General features: G+C 43.4%; 1 protein-coding gene across 3 annotated transcripts in view; it reads right to left on the reverse strand.

Annotated features, from left to right (window-relative positions):
• Positions 1-8,084: 8,084 nt before the first annotated feature.
• LOC147111906 (lysosomal proton-coupled steroid conjugate and bile acid symporter SLC46A3) overlaps positions 8,085-18,860 on the reverse strand; it is a 36,933-nt gene continuing 26,157 nt past the window's right edge. For all 3 annotated transcript variants that reach the window (XM_085999291.1, XM_085999289.1, XM_085999290.1), the window contains one exon: positions 8,085-13,027. In XM_085999291.1, the coding sequence (XP_085855417.1) occupies positions 12,958-13,027 (70 nt within the window). In that variant the 3' untranslated portion in view covers positions 8,085-12,957. The remainder of the gene's footprint in view (positions 13,028-18,860) is intronic.

The raw sequence follows: 18,860 nt of genomic DNA on the forward strand, positions 1-18,860 counted from the left end.
CCATCTGTTAGAGCTTCAGAATAATTATCAGCGACTCATGCAATGTCAATGAGAGAGATGGAAAACTATTCTGTCACCAGCTTGCTGTGATGCACCCCTCTGTCCGTCCCCCACTTGCGCATCTTCCTCCACTCCTACGATCTCCAGGACCGCCTCCTCCCAGGGGGTGAGGTGGACTACTGAGGCTGTCCCTCCTCCTGTCCTCGCTCTTTCTCGCTTATTGTGTGCTCTCTTTTCCTGCAATGAGGGAGACAAGTGGAGGTTGAGTGAGAATGAAGGAGTGAGTGTAGAGATTCCATAGCATAGATGCTTAGAAGGAGACAAAGATGGAGTGAGGTGGCAAGACCAAGGGCCCTCCCTGTGTGTTGTCAGTTGTTTTCATAGCATCACAGTGATAGGGAGTGTGAGGGCTGCATAGTCGAATAGTTAGGTGAATATGAGCATAGAGAGAGGGGGAATGGGTAAGGGTGCATGGATGTCAGTGTCAAGTGGGATGTGGAGGAAGAGATTGCTAAAGCTGAGTGCTGTTGAGGAAAGGCAACGGGGATCAGATTGAGGCTGATGGGAAATTCATACTCACTTTTCCAGTGCGCAGAAGGTCATGAAATCTCTTCCTGCATTGAATCCAGGTTCTGCGGGTTACTGATAATGAGTTGACCTCCTCTGCCACCTGGACCCACACAGCCTTGGTCTGCTGGGGAGGCTTCTTCCTCCCTGAAGAAGGTAAGAGCACCTCTTTATGAGCTCTTGCTCCCTCAACTAAAGTCTGCAAGGCAATGTCATCAAACCTCGGAGCAGCCCTAGCTCTCTCGCTGGCCATTCTTCCTCCAGGTCCCAGTAGCATGAAAGGCCTAAAGGTTGGCAGTCTGCAGAAGAAGCAAGGCTTGTTGTAGACCTTAAATGCAGCAGCAATGATGATGTAATCGGAGGCGACTTTCAGACTGGAAAAACTCATTTGCCATGGGTTCCCACACGTTGGAACTCAATTGGCCAATCAAGTTAAAATTGCATCAATCTCCCACATCGATTTAGATTCGGGTGGATAACACGAAATGCAGATTACACGACCCCAGCCCGCCTCTGAATTAAAATCCAGCCCAAAGAGTCTGCAAAGGGATATAAATGGGTTAAGTAAGTGGGCAAAAATTTGGCAGATGGAGTATAATGTGGGAAAATGTGAGGTTATCCACTTTGGTAGGAAGAATAGAAAAACAAAATATTAGTTCAATGGAGAGAGACTACAGAATGCTGCAGTACAGAAGGATCTGGATGTCCTTGTACACGAAACACAAAAAGTTAACATGCAGGTACAGCAAGTAATTTAGAAGGCAAATGGAATGTTGGCCTTTATTGCAAGGGGGATGGAGTATAAAAGTAGGGAAGTCTTGCTACAACCGTACAGGGTGTTGGTGAGACCACACCTGGAGTACTGTGTACAGTTTTGGTCTCCTTATTTAAGGAGGGATATACTTGCATTGGAGGTAGTTCAGAGAAGGTTCACTAGGTTGATTCCTGAGATGAAAGGGTTGTCTTATGAGGAAAGGTTGAGCAGGTTGGGCCTACACTCATTGGAGTTTAGAAGAATGAGAGATGTTCTTATTGAAACATATAAGATTCTGAGGGGGCTTGACAGGGTAGATGCTGAGAGGATGTTTCCCCTCGTGGGGGAATCTAGAACTAGGGGGCATAGTTTCAGGATAAGGGGTCACCCATTTAAGACGGAGATGAGGAGGAATTTCTTCTCTCAGAGGGTCGTGAATCTCTGGAATTCTCTACCCCAGAGAGCTGTGGAGGCGGAGTCATTGAATATATTCAAGGCGGAGATAGACAGATATTTGAACTACAGGGGAGTCAAGGGTTATGGGGAACAGGCAGGAAAGTGGAGTTAAGGCCAAGATCAGATTAGCCATAATCTTATTGAATGGTGGAGCAGGCTCGAGGGGCCAAATGACCTACTCCTGCTCCTAGTTCTTATGTTCTTATGTAAATAATCTGCTGCAGGTGAGTAATGTTTACGACAACAAATGGTATATAGATCTTACCCCACAGAATCTCATCAATTATATATTATTTAAACCATGTTAGGCAAATGTGAGCCATAACTATGTCAACAGACTATTCATCCATAGATGCATCACAGTTGAACCTGATCCCATCCTTACCTATGTTTACACATGCAAGCTTCCAGCAGGGTTTGCTGGATCAAAAGTGCAAAGCTGTCCCAATTTTCATTCCTAACCCAGACACATTGAGGTGCCTCTGCTGTTGCCCAACTAAGATGGGCTAACTCAGCACAGACCAGTGATCAGACTTGGGATCTTTCTCGTCTATATGGCAAATCTACTTACTGGTGGCTCTGCTGCACAGAATGGGAGGAAAAAGAGTGGCAGAGCTATAGTAATAGGGGATTCAATTGTAAGGGGAATAGATAGGCGTTTCTGCGGCCGCAAACGAGACTCCAGGATGGTGTGTTGCCTCCCTGGTGCAAGGGTCAAGGATGTCTCCGAGCGGCTGCAGAACATCTTGGAAGGGGAGGGTGAACAGCCAGTTGTTGTGGTGCATATAGGCACCAACGATATAGGTAAAAAGCGGGGTGAGGTCCTAAAAGCGGAATATAGGGAGTTAGGAGGTAAATTAAAAAACAGGACCTCAAAGGTAGTAATCTCAGGATTGCTACCAGTGCCACGTGCTAGTCAGAGTAGAAATAGAAGGATACTTCAGATGAATACGTGGCTAGAGGAATGGTGCCAGGGGGAGGGATTCAAGTTCCTGGGACATTGGAACCGGTTCTGGGGGCGGTGGAACCAGTTCAAACCGGACGGTCTGCACCTGGGCAGGGCTGGAACTGATGTCCTAGGGGGAGTGTTTGCTAGTGCTGTGGGGGAGGGTTTAAACTAAAATGGAAGGGAGTTGGGAACCTGAGCAGGGAGACAGAGGAAAGGGAAACAAGGATAAAAGCAAAAGATAGGAAGGAGAAAAACAAAAGTGGCAGTCAGAGAAATCAACGGTTTAAATCAAACGTGGCCACAGTAAATAATAATTCTAATAGGTCTAAGAGCGTTAAAAAAACAAGCCTGAAGGCTTTGTGTCTTAATGCGAGGAGCATTTGTAATAAGGTGGATGAATTGGCTGCGCAAATAGAGGTAAATGAATATGGTTTGGTTGGGATTACGGAAACGTGGCTCAAGGATGGCCAAGACTGGGAACTCAACATCCAGGGGTATTCGATATTCAGGAAAGATAGGCAAAAAGGAAAGGGAGGAGGGGTAGCATTACTGGTTAAAGAAGGGATTAACACAATTGTAATGAAGGATATTAGCTCTGATGAGGTGGAATCTGTATGGGTAGAATTGAGAAATACTAAGGGGAAAAAAACATTAGTGGGAGTGGTATATAGACCTCCAAACAGTAAGGCGGAGGTTGGGGATGGCATTAAAAGGGAAATTAAAGAAGCGTGCAATAAGGGCACAGCAGTCATCATGGGTGACCTTAATCTACATATAGATTGGGCTAACCAAATTAGTAACAATACTGTGGAGGAGGAATTCCTGGAGTGTTTACAGGATGGTTTCCTGGACCAATATGTCGAGGAACCAACCAGAGATCAGGCTATCTTAGACTGGGTATTATGTAACGAGAAAGGATTAATTAGCAATCTTGTTGTACGAGGCCCCTTGGGTCGGAGCGATCATAATATGATCGAATTCTTCATTAAGATGGAGAATGAAGTAGTTGACTCAGAAACTAGGGTCCTCAATTTAAATAAAGGAAACTACGATGGTCTGAGGAGCGAGTTGGGTAGGATTGATTGGGGATTGGCACTCAAAGGGTTGACGGTGGATAGGCAATGGCAAACATTCAAAGACCAAATGGATGAACTACAGAAGTTGTTCATCCCAGCTTGGCATAAAAATAAAACATAAAGGTGACTCAACCGTGGCTAACAAGGGAAATTAGGGATAGCATAAGATCCAAGGAGAGGACATGCAAATTGGCCAGAAAAAGCAATAATCCTGAGGATTGGGAGCAGTTTAGGATTAAACAAAGGAGGACAAAGGGATTAATTAAGAAAGGGAAAATAGAATATGAGAGTAAGCTTTCAGGGAACATAAAAACTGACTGTAAAAGCTTTTATAGATATGTAAAGAGAAAAAGATTGGTGAAGTCAAGCGTAGGTCCCTTGCAGTCAGAATCGGGGGAATTTATAATGGGGAGCAAAGAAATGGCAGACCAACTAAATACATATTTTGGTTCTGTCTTCACAAAGGAGGACACAAATAACCTCCCAGAAATACCGCGGAACATTGGGTCTGATGAAAGGGTGGAACTGAAAGAAATCAGTATTTGTAGGGAAATGGTGTTAGGAAAATTGATCGGACTGAAGGCTGATAAATCCCCAGGGCCTGATAATCTACATCCCAGGGTACTTAAGGAAGTGGCCCGAGAAATAGTAGATGCATTGCTGGTCATCTTCCAGAACGCGATAGACTCTGGAACAGTACCCATGGATTGGAGGGTAGCTAATGTTACCCCACTATTCAAAAAAGGTGGCAGAGAAAAAGCGGGGAATTATAGACCGGTAAGCCTGACATTGGTAGTGGGGAAAATGCTAGAGTCAATTATAAAAGATGTAATAGCAGAGCACTTGGAAAGCAGTGACAGGATCGGACAAAGTCAACATGGATTTACAAAAGGTAAATCATGCTTGACTAATCTACTGGAATTTTTTGAGGATGTAACTGGTAAAATAGATAAGGGAGAACCAGTGGATGTGGTGTATTTGGACTTTCAGAAGGCTTTCAATAAGGTCCCGCATAAGAGATTAGCGTGCAAAATTAAGGCACATGGGATTGGGGGCAAGGTATTGACTTGGATAGAGAACTGGTTGGCGGACAGAAAGCAAAGAGTTGGAATAAACGGGTCGTTTTCCGAGTGGCAGGCAGTGACTAGTGGGGTACCACATGGAACGGTCCTAGGACCCCAGCTGTTCACAATATATATTAATGATCTGGACGAGGGAATTGGATGTAATATCTCCAAATTTGCAGATGACACAAAGCTGGGTGGGAGGGTGTGCTGTGAGGAGGATGTCATGAAACTCCAGTACGATTTGGACAGGTTGGGTGATTGGGCAGAAACATGGCAAATGCACTATAATGTGGATAAATGTGAGGTTATCCACTTTGGTGGCAAAAACAGGAAGGCAGATTATTATTTGAATGGCAATAGATTGGGAGAAGGGGAAGTGCAAAGAGACCTGGGTGTTCTTGTGCACCAGTCGCTGAAGGTAAGCATGCAGGTGCAGCAGGCGGTTAAGAAGGCAAATGGTATGTTGGCCTTTGTAGCAAGAGGGTTCGAGTACAAGAACAAGGATGTCTTGCTGCAATTGTACAGGGCCTTGGTGAGACCGCACCTTGAGTATTGTGTGCGGTTTTGGTCACCTTACCTGAGGAAGGACGTTCTTGCCATGGAGGGAGTGCAGCGAAGATTCACCAGGCTGATACCTCGGATGGCAGAAATGACGTACGAGGAGAGATTGTGTCAATTGGGCTTATACTCACTGGAGTTTAGAAGATTGAGAGGGGATCTCATCGAAACCTATAAAATTCTGTTAGGTCTGGACAGACTAGATGCAGGAAGGATGTCTCTGATGGCCGGGGAGTCCAGAACCAGGGGTCATAGCCTAAGGATAAGGGGTAAGCCATTTAGGACTGAAATGAGGAGGAATTTCTTCACCCAGAGAGTGGTGAACCTGTGGAATTCTCTGCCACAGAGGGCAGTGGAGGCCAGTTCATTAAATTTATTGAAGAAAGAGTTGGATATATTTCTTGAGGCTAAAGGGATCAAGGGATATGGGGAGAAGGGAGGGACAGGGTACTGAATTTGAATGATCAGCCATGATCTCATTGAATGGCGGAGCAGGCTCGAAGGGCCGAATGGCCTACTCCTGCTCCTATCTTCTATGTTTCTATGAATAAACTGACTGAGGACAATTTTATGAAACTGCCTTCACAGCAGGTAAGGCTTTCTACCGGGAGTGCAGTTTAGTAAAATGTTAGTAAAATTGGCCTTAATTACCCACCAAGGGAGCAACATATCACTGTGGCTGCAGTATAAGATCTTACTTCAAAACTAAGTGTACAAAGTTTCTTAATTTAAAATAACTTGCTTGTCTTGTGACCTCCACAAGTACGCTCATCCTGAGGATAATACCATAAAACCGCTTAAATAACAAAGTTACACAATCCAATCCCACAGTGGTTAGCAGCATTTCAGTGCACACATTGTTCCAAACAGTTTATGCTATTCTGTACATAAAGTGCAAGATCATGCAGATGCAGAGTGCATTCATGCAGATAAGTTGTGCTTGTTAATGCTGGCTGGAGTTTTCTTTAGTTCATTCATGGGATGTGGGCGTTACTGGCAAGGCCAGCATTTATTGTTCATCCCTAAATGCCCTTGAGAAGGTGGTGGTGAGCCGTCTTCTTAAACCACTGCAGTCCGTGTGGTGAAGGTACTCCTTTGTAGTGGTTTAGTACAGAGTGGCTTGCTAGGCCATTTAAAAGTCAACCACATTGCTGTGGGTCTGGAGTCACATATAGGCCAGACCGGGTAAGGACGGCAGATTTCCTTCCCTAAAGGGACATTAGTGAACCAGATGGGTTTTTACGACAATCCGGTAGTTTCATGGTCACCATTAGCTTTTTAATTCCAGATTTATTTAATTAATTGAATTTAAATTCCCCAGCTGCCGTGGTGGGATTGTGAACTCATGTCTCCGGATCATTAGTCCAGGCCTCTGGATTACTAGTCCAGTAACATAACCACTATGCTACCGTACCCCTGTGTCTATTGTGCCCAATATGATATAAAATTGGGGATGAAATAACAGAGCAAACAACTCAAATACAGGAGAGATCTGCAAGGTGGAATATGCAATTGGGAATACTAGTGGATAGCTCATTAAAAGCATTGTGATAGTGTGCAACAGTCGGAAAGGTGGCAAACATGTTCACAAGATAATTACAGATGAGGAAGACCATTCAGCCTATTAGGAATGCTAGCAAGAAAGGTTTTATGAAAGAATCCATTTTATGTTTAGGACTCCATTTTGTAGATAAAAGACAGTTTTTGCAGAATCTTTTGAAACAGGCGATATCTGTAAAATGTTGACAAATCTAGAAATTCCTGGAGACTCGCACCATTGTAATGGCGCATCTATGTCACAGGACCCATTTTACGGCACAAAAGTCTCAGGATCAGTGACTTACGCCATTGCTTACTCCACGCCATAATTTCTTGGGACTTGCGCGCTGCTTCCCTCGGATTCCCTCATCAGTTGAACAGATAATTATCATTGCTCTGCCCCCCATTAATATCAATGGCATTCGAGAATTTGCACTCCTATGCAGTGCCCTCCTTCTGCCTCTTCTGCCAGCTGTTCCTTCTCTCTTCTGCCTTCTTTGCTGCTTCACCTCATCCTCCAGGCCCAAAGGCAGACCTACTGGACCACCTATGCCTGCAGTCCAACTATTTTGAAGGCAGCCAAAACAGTGCACCAGCAAAATCTTCTTCTCAGCCGTCAGAATTAAGTTTCCCCAGTCAAAAAACACCCAGAAGTTAACCAGTAACCAAACTAAGTCGTGGATGAGCCCTTTAAAAAGCACCAATGAAAGGTCCTGCTGCTCTGTTAGTGCCATGAGTTGCTGTGCGAGTTTATAACGTGGCAAGCCCAGCGCTGGGGCATCCCAATATCAGAAAAGGATCCTACAATAAGTGTGGGACCCTAATTTGAATATTTTATTAATTGTTTTAATAGTTCTGGCATGCACCCTGGACGCCTGCAGCGCAGCTCAATCCAACATGGTAAATGGCACACTGGCAGCTCGAAATGAGCACACTGGCCTGCCCTTAGGCTCCAAATAAAAGTTGAGTATCTTTAATTGCTGTCATCCACAAGGCAAGAAAACTTAACATGGACATTGTTAGATTGTAGTATTTTTAAACAATGTCCTAGCTTCCAGGAGAAAGGGGTGGGAATAAAAAAAAACCACCCCAGATGAGTTCATTGTCACAAATAAAAAAAAAATGCAAAATGTATTTTATTGTAGCTTGTAAGCAGCTCATACATAGTTATTTTATTAATCTGTAAGCTTACATGGCATTTGCTACCCCAAACTGGTACAGGGTTAAATAGATAAAGAGTTCACTACATAAGTAACACACTTATATATCACATATTTTCAAGTGCTATATTAATCAATGCTTAAGTCATCTTATTTTTGTAGTTCACATTTATTGAATATACATAATAATCATACAGTTGCCTTCTAAAATTGAACTATTTACATCTTTCTATATTATGAAGTAAAATGTTTTTGAAGTCATCATTAAAGTACTTGCTGAGGTGCAATACACTAAGCTTAAAAAGTCATAATGTTTATGGTCTGGAGTGTTTATACTTGTTTATGTCTAAAATTATTCATGATTTTGTTGCTTAATTAGCTGTATTTATGAACAAGGAGTAATATGTGAAAACAAGCAATGTTTTAAATTTGCAGAATAAGGTATTGGAGTACTGTATATTGTAAATTGTCTTATTTTGTGAACTTCTTAAAAAATGAGTAAAACAGAAACACAATTCTACACAAGTTGGTTTGAGGAAATGGAAATACAGAGTTAAGCAAGTTTTGTGGAACTGACAAAAGATCACATTTTATTTCGTGAGTTCTGACGAAAGGTCATCAACTTGAAATGTTTACTCTGTTTCCGTTTCCACAGATGCTGCCTGACCTGCTGCGTATTTCCAGCATTTTCTGTTTTTATTTCAAATTTCCAGCATCCACTTTTGCATCAGATTGTATTACTTCAGAAATCTCGATCATGGCGTGACCTCAGTGCATTTATAGATAAAGAACATAATAAATAGGAGCAGGAGTAGGCCATTTGGCCCTTCGAGCCTGCTCCGCCATTCAATAAGATCATGGCTGATCTTCGACCTCATCTCCACTTTCCTGAACTATCCCCATATCCCTTGATTCCCTTAATATTCAAAAATCTATCGATCTCGGTCTTGAATATACTCAATGACTGAGCCTCCACAGCCCTCTGGGGTAGAGAATTCCAAAGATTCACCACCCTCTGAGTGATGAAATTTCTCCTCATCTCAGTCGTAAATGACCAACCACTTATTCTGAGACTTTGACCCCTGGTTCTAGACTCCCCAGCCAGGGGAACATCCTCCCTGCATCTACCCTGGCAAGCCCTGTAAGAATAAAGGTTCCTACATCTCAACAAAACACAGTCAATACTCTCTTGAATTCTACAGGTTATATTAAAGGAACAGCACCCCTGAATTTATCCTTCAGTACACACATACTCAAGAGCAAACAAGTGTCTGAATACTGCTGCTTTGGCATCTGAAAGCAGTTACACAGCGAGACCGTAACAGCCTTAAAAACTTTTTTTTTTTAGTATTGGACTGACGCTTTAACTGTCTAAGCCAATGATAGTTAGGCAGCCAGATAAGCGGCAAAACATATATATCTGACACTGGAAGACACCATAAGCACTTGTGAAAGTTATTTTATGCAACAACCCTCTTATCTAAAAATTGCAACTTCATAACTATATATTACTGTGGTTAGTGTAAAAAGACATATTAAGCATTTTATGGTTGGAAATAATCTATCTGTTTATAGAAAGAAATGCTTGCCTGTACATAGCGCCTTACCACATCTCTCAGAAACATCTCAAAGAATGACTAATTAATTGTTTTTTGTTGAATTGGTTGAGGGCAGAATGTTGGCCAGAATACCAGAAGAACTCAATGGTCATCTTATAGTGCCGTGGGATTTGTAATGTCCACTTGATTAGGCAGACAGTGTCTCAGTTTAATGTCTCATCCAGCACTGCAATATCAGCCGAGTTTATGTGCTCAAGCCTTGGAATTGGAATTGAACAATCCTTCAGACTAAGGGGCAAAGAATGTTTATGTTTGTAGTCCTTCCAAATTGCTGATTGGTCATAGGAACAGGAGTAGGCCAATCAGCCCTTGAGCCAGTTCCACCATTCTATTAGATTATGGCTGATCTGTACCTCAACTCCATTTACCCGCCTTTTCTCCACATCCCTTGCTGTCTATCTTATACTTGACAATTTCAATTGACCCAGCATCTACAGCCTTTTGGGGGAGAGAGCTACAGATTTCCACGACTCTAAAAATGCTTCCTGATTTCACGCCTAACCTGCCGAGCACTAATTCAAAAATATGTACTCTTGTTCTAGATTAGATCACCCCTCAACCTTCTAAGTCAGGCAGGTGCCTCAACTCCCAAGGAAACAGTGGCATTAAAATGGCTCAGGGCTGGAAAAGAGCAATGGCCCAGATTTTGCTGTAGCAGAACATCTAATGGCATCTGCCTTTAGTTAGACTTGCCCGTGCATGTTTAGGTTTTTAATTTTTTATTCTTGGCAAGTTGCTGAAAGTGCGATCTGATAATGGCGCAGCGAAGGAAATAAGGCATCTGGGATCTGCGTGAACAGTACAACCAACTGTGCATCTCCTTAACCAATCAGATTGAAGGATTGAGAAATAACCAGGAAAGATTGAGAAGGAAGTTGATTTGATTTGATTTGAAGTGAATTCATTGTCAAATCAGGTACAGAAAGAGAAATAGAGAGATTGGATAGAAAGAGAAAAAGAGACAGAAGGGAAAAGTTAAAAAAATTTAAAATGTAACTTTTTAAAAATTCTCCAACAATTAACACCTGAAGGAATGAGACTCCACACTTGTAATAGTTAACTTTCAGTGCCAGAGAGGTTGATTGGTTGTAATTAACTTATCACATATTTAAAACGGTACTTACACATTAAGTGACAAGGCTTAATTTTCTGTTTAGTTCGTATCTACTGCACAAATACAGCAACTTCACGCCATTCAATGGTGAGGCAGTCTGCGAAATGCGGTTTTCACGAAGTCAACAGCAGACAGCAACTTTTGGATATTGGCATTTAAAAGCACACCTGCTCCTCACGTGAAGTTGCTGTACCATTTGTGCATAAATAATGGGGAGTACCATTAGCCTCACCGGTATTTTGACAGTAAAATCTGCCCCAATAAGTCCACCACTGGTTTCTGCCAAATCGTCCCAAGGCACTTCACTAAGGAGAAAAGGAATGAATACCAATCCTTTGTGAGATGGTTAGGAAAAATGACTGAAAGCTTGGTTGAATAAGATGTATTTTGCAAAGGTTTTTATAGATAGTGAGGTCTGAGGAAGAAGATTCAAAGAGCGAAGAGAGGGAGAGAAAACACAGGTCAAAGAACTGGAGGACATGAAAGGCTGGAGAAGGGTGCAGAGAGAGGGTGAGGCTGGAGAAGGGTGCAGAGAGAGGGTGAGGCTGGAGAAGGGTGCAGAGAGAGGGTGAGGCTGGAGAAGGGTGCAGAGAGGGTGAGGCTGGAGAAGGGTGCAGAGAGAGGGTGAGGCTGGAGAAGGGTGCAGAGAGAGGGTGAGGCTGGAGAAGGGTGCAGAGAGGGTGAGGCTGGAGAAGGGTGCAGAGACAGGGTGAGGCTGGAGAAGGGTGCAGAGATAGGGTGAGGCTGGAGAAGGGTGCAGAGAGAGGGTGAGGCTGGAGAAGGGTGCGGAGAGAGGGTGAGGCTGGAGAAGGGTGCGGAGAGTCTGCAGAAAGATCTGCAGGTTAGGATTGTAAAGGCGATCCACTGGGAGCCAATATAAGTCAGTGAAGATGGGGGTGTTGGGCGAATGGGGACAGCAGGCCATGAGAGCAGCAAAGAGAGCATGGGAAAAGTCAACTGTAGAGGTGAAAAAGACAGGGATAGGGGTTTCAGCGGCAGTGGAAGGTAAGCTTGGGGTGCAAGTGAGCAATGTCGCAGTGGTACGAATAGCGGTCTTGGCAGTGGACAGTACTGTGTCAAACTGCCCTTCTGACACTCTTCTCATCGAAGGAAAGCAACCTCAGATAAACAGTGACGCATCTAATCTCAGAAAATAGGTGCCTGTCCCATGCATTGGCTGGTTACATTGATACAGTGAGGGGTACTCTACTGTGTTAGAAGTTAAAGGACATTGTTGAGACAGAGCAGAGGGAGCTTTGCTCTGCATCTAATTGTGTTACACATGACCCGAGAGTGGTTCATGTTGACACTGACTGCCTGAAATGGGAATGTGTTCCTTTACTAACATGATGGGCAAGGAAACATTCATTATATACTTGGATTTTCAGAATTTTTTTTGACAAAGGTCCACATTGGTGCTTAACAGCCGAGTTAAAGCTGATGCAATTCAATGTGCCTTTGTGCAATTTTGTTAGCAGTTTGTTCATTAAAAAAAATAGGCATCTCATCCAATCTCAAAAAATAGGAATTTCAGCCCCTTAGTTTTAATTAATGCAGAGATGGGTAGTTTTTGCTGCGGGACTGGGTTGCAACTGCCCAAATTTATTTCACTTAAAACTCATGAGAGAAAGATTTTCATCCCATCAGTCAGGACAGCAATAGAAGTGTTCTAAGCTTCCACACCACCCAGTCCTCCTGACAATAGTAATTATTCGAAATACATTTCAGAACAAGAATTTAATGCAGAACATTTCTCTATAAATAACATGGAAATGGGCAGAACAGTTTTTGTTTCAGATTTCTAGCATCTGCAGTGTTTTGCTTTTTGTCCACACTTTATTCATGGTGTCCCAGGAAGTTCATATACTCTGTCAAAGGGTTAATTGCTTAATGAAGCAGAAATACCTATTGCATACTGTCTGAGACTGATGGTATTGTTCCAACCATCAGGTTTTTAACTGCATGTGGAACTGTGCAAGCATCCTTTTTTTAATACTGTGAACAAAGAGCAGATATATTGGTTGATAATGAGGCTTTGGAAATGGCAAAACATCACAAGATAATCTCACTGCAATCGAAGTGAAAGCTTGCATAAGAACTAACTGCAGTCTTCATTGGTAATCAGTCTGGTGTGATCTTCCTCTTGAGGCTTCCACCAGAGCAAGAAGCTGAATAACAGATAACATAAGTAAGTCAGCAAAATAATTTCACAATATCATGAATCAGAAATAATATTTTTTATATGCACATACTTCAGGCAAAGAGGTTTTACTTATGCTTCATGTTATTTATACATCTTTTGAAGACATAGATTTTCTGCTTCAGTTACACTGGATCCTACCAGCGTAGAAAGTAAATTGGAAGGACAGAGGAATCAAGGGCTAGATAGTAGTCAACAAAGGAGGTTTGCCTGTACTAAATGGTATATACTTCAATGGAAGAAGTATAGTGAACAAGGCAGATGAGCTGAGGGCACAGTTAGATACTTGGGACTATGATATTATAGCTATTATTACAGAGACGTGGCTGAAAGAGGGGCAGGTCTGGCAGCTCAACATTCCTGGTTACAGGATTTTCAGACGGGATAGAGAGGGAGGTAGAAAGGGAGGGGGGGTCGCAGTGTTGATTAAAGAAACTATTACAGCTGTGAGGAGGGATGATATGTTAGAGGGTTCATCAAACGAGGCCATATGGGTTGAACTGAAAAACAAAAAAGGGGCGATCACACTGCTGGGAGTGTACTATAGACCCCCAAACAGTGAGAGGGGGATAGAAGAGCAAATAGGTAGACAAATTTCTGAGAAGTGCAAAAACTATAGTGCAGTAATAGTAGGGGATTTCAACTACCCCAATATTAACTGGGATAAAATTAGTGTGAAGGGTATAGAGGGTGCAGAATTCCTAAAATGCATCCAGGAGAACTTTTTTAGCCAATATGTAGCAAGCCCAATAAGGAAGGGGGCGGTTCTGGACTTAGTTTTAGGGAATGAAGCTGGGCAGGTAGAAGGCATATCAGTGGGGGAGCATTTTGGTGCTAGTGACCATAATTCAGTTAGATTTAAGGTAGTTATGGAAAAGGACAAGGATAGACCAGGAGTAAAAATTCTAAATTGGGGAAAAGCAAATTTTGCTAATCTCAGAGGGGATTTAGCCATCGTGGACTGGAAACAGCTACTTGATGGTAAATCAGTGTCAGAGCAGTGGGAGGCATTCAAGGAGGAGATCCGGAGGGTTCAGACCAAATATGAGCCCTTAAAGAAAAAAGGTGGAACTAACAATCTAGAGCCCCCTGGATGTCTAGGGACATACAGGGTAGGATAAAGAAAAAAAAGGGAGGCATATGACAGATACAGATGGCTAAATACTGCAGAATTTTTTTTTTTTTTTTTTTTTTTTTTTTTTATAAATAGAGGAGTACAGAAAGTACAGGGGTGCAATTAAAAAGGATATTAGGAAAGCAAAGAGAGAGCATGAAAAATTCTTGGCAAGTAAAATCAAGGAAAACCCAAAGATGTCTTATAAATATATTAAGAGTAAGAGGATAACTAAAGAAAGGATAGGGCCTATTAGAGATCATGAGGGTAATCTGTGTGTGGAGGCGGGAGACGTCAGTAGGGTTCTTAATGAATACTTTGCGTCTGTTTTCACAAAGGAGAGGGGCGAAGCAGACATTGCTATCAGGGAGGAGGAGTGTGAAATTTTAGATGAAATAAACAGAGAGGAAGTATTAAGAGGTTTAGCAGGTGTGGTGCTGGAGGACTGCTAATGCAGTACCTTTGTTTAAAAAGGGAGAAAAGGACAGACCGAGTAATTACAGGCCAGTCAGCCTAACCTCGGCGGTGGGAAAATTACTGGAAAGAATTCTGAAGGGACAGGATAAATCTTCATTTCAAAAGACATGGATTAATCAAGGATAGTCAGCACGGATTTGTTAAGGGAAGGTCGTGTCTGACAAACTTGATTGAATTTTTTGAGGTGGTAACAAGGAGGGTAGATGAGGGTAGTGCATTTGATGTAGTGTATATGGACTTTAGCAAGGCTTTTGATAAGGTTCCACATGGCAGACTGGCCACGAAGTTCAAAGCCCATGGAATCCAGGGCAAAGTGTCAAGATGGATTCAAAACTGGCTCGGAGGAGCAGAGGGTAATGGTTGATGGGTGTTTTTGTGACTGGAAGGCCGTTTCCAGTGGGATTCCGCAGGGCTCAGTACTAGGTCCCTTGCTTTTTGTGTTATATATCAATGATCTAGACTTGAATATAGGGGGTATGATTAAGAAGTTTGCAGATGATACTAAAATCGGCTGTGTGGTTAATATTGAAGAAGGAAGCTGTAGACTGCAGGAAGAGATCAATAAATTGGTCAGGTGGGCAGAACAGTGGCAAATGGAATTCAATCCAGAGAAGTGTGAGGTAATGCATTTGGGGAAGGCTAACAAGGGAATACACATTAAATGGTAGGACACTGAGTAGTGTAGAGGAACAAAGGGACCTTGGAGTGCATGCCCACAGATCCCTGAAGGTAGCAGGCCAGATAGATAAGATGGTTAAGAAGGCATACGGAATGCTTGTATTCTATGCCACGGCTAATAAAAGCAAGAGCAGGGGGCGTTATGTTAGGCCTCATCTAGAGTACTGCGTGCAGTTCTGGTCACCACATTACAGGAAAGATATGATTGCACGAGAGGGTACAGAGGAGATTTATAAGGATGTTGCTGGGAGTAGAGAATCTTATCTATGAGGAAAGACTGGATAGGCTGGGTTTGTTTTCCTTGGAATAGAGGAGGCTGAGGGGAGACCTTATTGAGATGTAATAAATTTATGAGGGGCCTAGATAAAGTGGATAGAAAGGACCTATTTCCCTTAGCAGAGGAGTCAAAAACCAGGGGGCACAGATTTAAAGTAATTGGTGGAAGGTTTAGAGGGGAAATTTCTTCACCCAGAGGGTTGTGGGAGTCTGGAACTAACTGCCTGAAAGGGTGGTAGAGGCAAGAACCATAACCACATTTAAAAAGTACTTGGATGTGCACTTGGGAAGCTGTAACCTGCAGGGCTACGGACCAAGAGCTGGGAAGTGGGATTAGGCTGGATAGCTCTTTGTTGGCCGGTGCGGACACGATGGGCCGAAATGGTCTCCTTCCGTGCTGTAACTTTCTATGATACCACCACATATTACACTCAACCTTGTAATTTAAAGAGGCACGGAGCCTCCGGAGAAAAAGCCATCTGATGTAGAAGTGGAGCCAGAGGCAGCAAGAATGCAGCACAGCAAACTATTTTGTCCCCTGCAAAAGCGATTCGACAGAACTTGTTAAAAGGAAACCTTCTCCCAAGTGTCCCCAAAAAACTTTGTTTATAAGGCCTCCCTATGTCCTTCAACAAATCATTGGCCCATATTTTCCGGTGCGTATGCGCCCTTAAGGGCCCCACAAGTTCCGGGTTTTCGCATGCGCAAAAACCCGGAACATGCGATCGGGCAAGAATCTTCTTGACAGAAATGGGCACCCGCAGGCGGAGAGTTGGGCTATTTGTCCAACTACTGCCCAACGAATGCCCATGAAATTCCTATGCCTGGTAAAAGCAGGCGTAACGCCTGCTTTTAACAGCGTAAGAGTTTAAATGAATATAAAAATAATTTTTTTCAATTATTTAAACATTAAAACACCTGTAAAATAAGTTCGTTATTTTTAGCCCCTTAAAAAAATTTACAATTATTTTTCAAAGAATTAAGTGTTTTAAATGTTTAATTAAATTGTATTTTAATTAATTTTAAATGTAATTTTTTTTTTATTTATTTGGTATGTAAATGTGTATAAGTAGGAATGGGGATTCCCCTTCTTTCATTTGTTGGGCCGGCCCACGTGATCCCAGGGGCGCTTGCGAACCGCCTGCGCCCCTGGGATACGTGGGCTTCTACACATGTCTACACATAGAGGCCCGGGAGCGCGAGTTTCCGTGGATCCCGAGGCAGAAGGTAGGTGCGGATTTTATTTCTGGATCGGAGGCATTTCCCCACGGGAAGCCTCCTCCGACTGCAAATTCAGACCCAATATTCTCTGCACTCCCAGAACCAGTCTCTCAGTCTGGCAGGCAAACCACTCTGCAAAGCACATGTTCCCTAGTCAGCATAAATGAAACTGTACAGAAAGGCAGCAAATACAAAACAGACCTATCTTACTTGCTTACATGCACTTTTTTCATGTCAATGACTGTTTAAACATCCACTCCCTCCAGCACTGGCACACCGTGGCGACAGTGTGCACTATCCACAGGATTCGTTGCTGCAACACGCCAAGGCATGTTCTGCAGCACCTCTCAAACCCGTGACCTCCACCACCTAGAAGTGCGAGGGTAACAAGTGCATGGGGACACCATCATCTCCAAGTCACACACCATCATGACTTGGGAATATATCGCCATCCCTTCATTGTCACTGGGTCAAAATCCTGGAACTCCCTACCTAACAGCATTGTGGGAGCACCTTCACCACACAGACTGCAGCGGTTCAAGAAGGACCACCACCTTCTCATGGGCAACTCGGGATGGGCAATAAATGCCAGCCTTGCCAACGACACCCACATTCCGAGAATGAGTATAAAATAAAATCATTCTGCTTTGTAGTGAAGGAGTTCCTGGAAGTCAAATGTACTTTAGTGCTTTTATGAATTGCTATCCCTATATCTGGAGCCTTTGAGGTGGCTAGCACCTGAGTTTGTGTGATGGATTTCTAGGATTCTGGTGGTTCAGGACCTTTATCAGTATGGGCACTACAAGGCTCTGCCTCAGGCTGCTGCAGTTCCGTGCCTGTGGTACCAACCTGGCTGTGACTACTTTCTACCACATGGGAAGTTATTGAAGGCAGGGGCCGGAATGGTATGGAGACTTTGTGAGGCAGAACACCATCATCATCCGCAACTCAAATTCTACCCCTGCTTGTAGGCTTTATATCACCATGTCTGCTGACCTGTTGATCAGCAGACCTCAAAGTAACATGGATGTTGGTGATGCCATCAATAGTTCTCTGGTTCAGCCAAACTGATTAGGCAACCTGTCCATGAAAGAGATGAGATTGGAGCCGGAGGCCTGAATGGCAACAGTCTGAGCATTCAGAAGATCCAAAGACTGGCATTATAGACTCTGCAGCAGGTGCCTGAAGCAGATATCCCTAGCGCTAGTATGCGTTCCAAGGTGGACTGCAGAGTTTCCATGTCATGCAACAGAGCCCTACACATGCGGGTAGCAGATTCATTAGCAATAGCATCTGTAGGGTAGAACCTCGAGCAATCGCTCTGATGTGTTGAGTCCTGGACAGTTAATCCACTTTCTCCACTGGTTTCTGGGTTTTACGGTGACCTCCACCTTCGCCGCCACTTTCTACTGAGACTGCCTCTATTCTAGTACCTGGTCTGCTCTTGCAGCCTCAGTATTTTTTCTCCTATGCTGCAAATTTTTCATTTTATGCTGTGCTAACTCTGATCTCTTCCTGCTGGCTCCCATCCTGCTCTACATTCTGTTCTAATACTGCTGAATGAGCTCTGCTTTCCGCTTGCTTCCTGTGGCTGCTGACTCCACTCATCCTTCAGAACTCTTCTGTCACCCCTTGCTGGACTAGCTCCTCAAGCTCCTCCTACCGTTTCTGGTCTTGCGTGCTCCTCGCCTCCCTATAGCTGCTCCTCAGACCAGCTCCCTCATCTGCACTGATCCTGTAGATTTACCATTCCCTGGCTCCCTGGGAGCTTCACTGCTCTATGTTCTTGGTTTTCATTCCCACTATTTCTCGCTCTCCTCTGCTGATATACTGAATCTGCTGGTACACACTGCTAACACAGATGGCTGTATGCACCTCTGCTGGACTTCTGGAGCAACCTATACTGGTTCATGGTCAACTCTCCACTCATTCTTGGCCCCCTGTTTTCTACTGGACAATTTCCAGCATGGTAACTTTACGTGGGCAGTTTCCATTAGAAATGTTGACATAGGAATTTATAATGGAATAAATCGAC

Source organism: Somniosus microcephalus, chromosome 10 (assembly GCF_052327205.1).
Source record: "Somniosus microcephalus isolate GS21.2 chromosome 10, FLI_Smic_1.0, whole genome shotgun sequence".
NCBI lineage: Eukaryota > Metazoa > Chordata > Chondrichthyes > Squaliformes > Somniosidae > Somniosus > Somniosus microcephalus.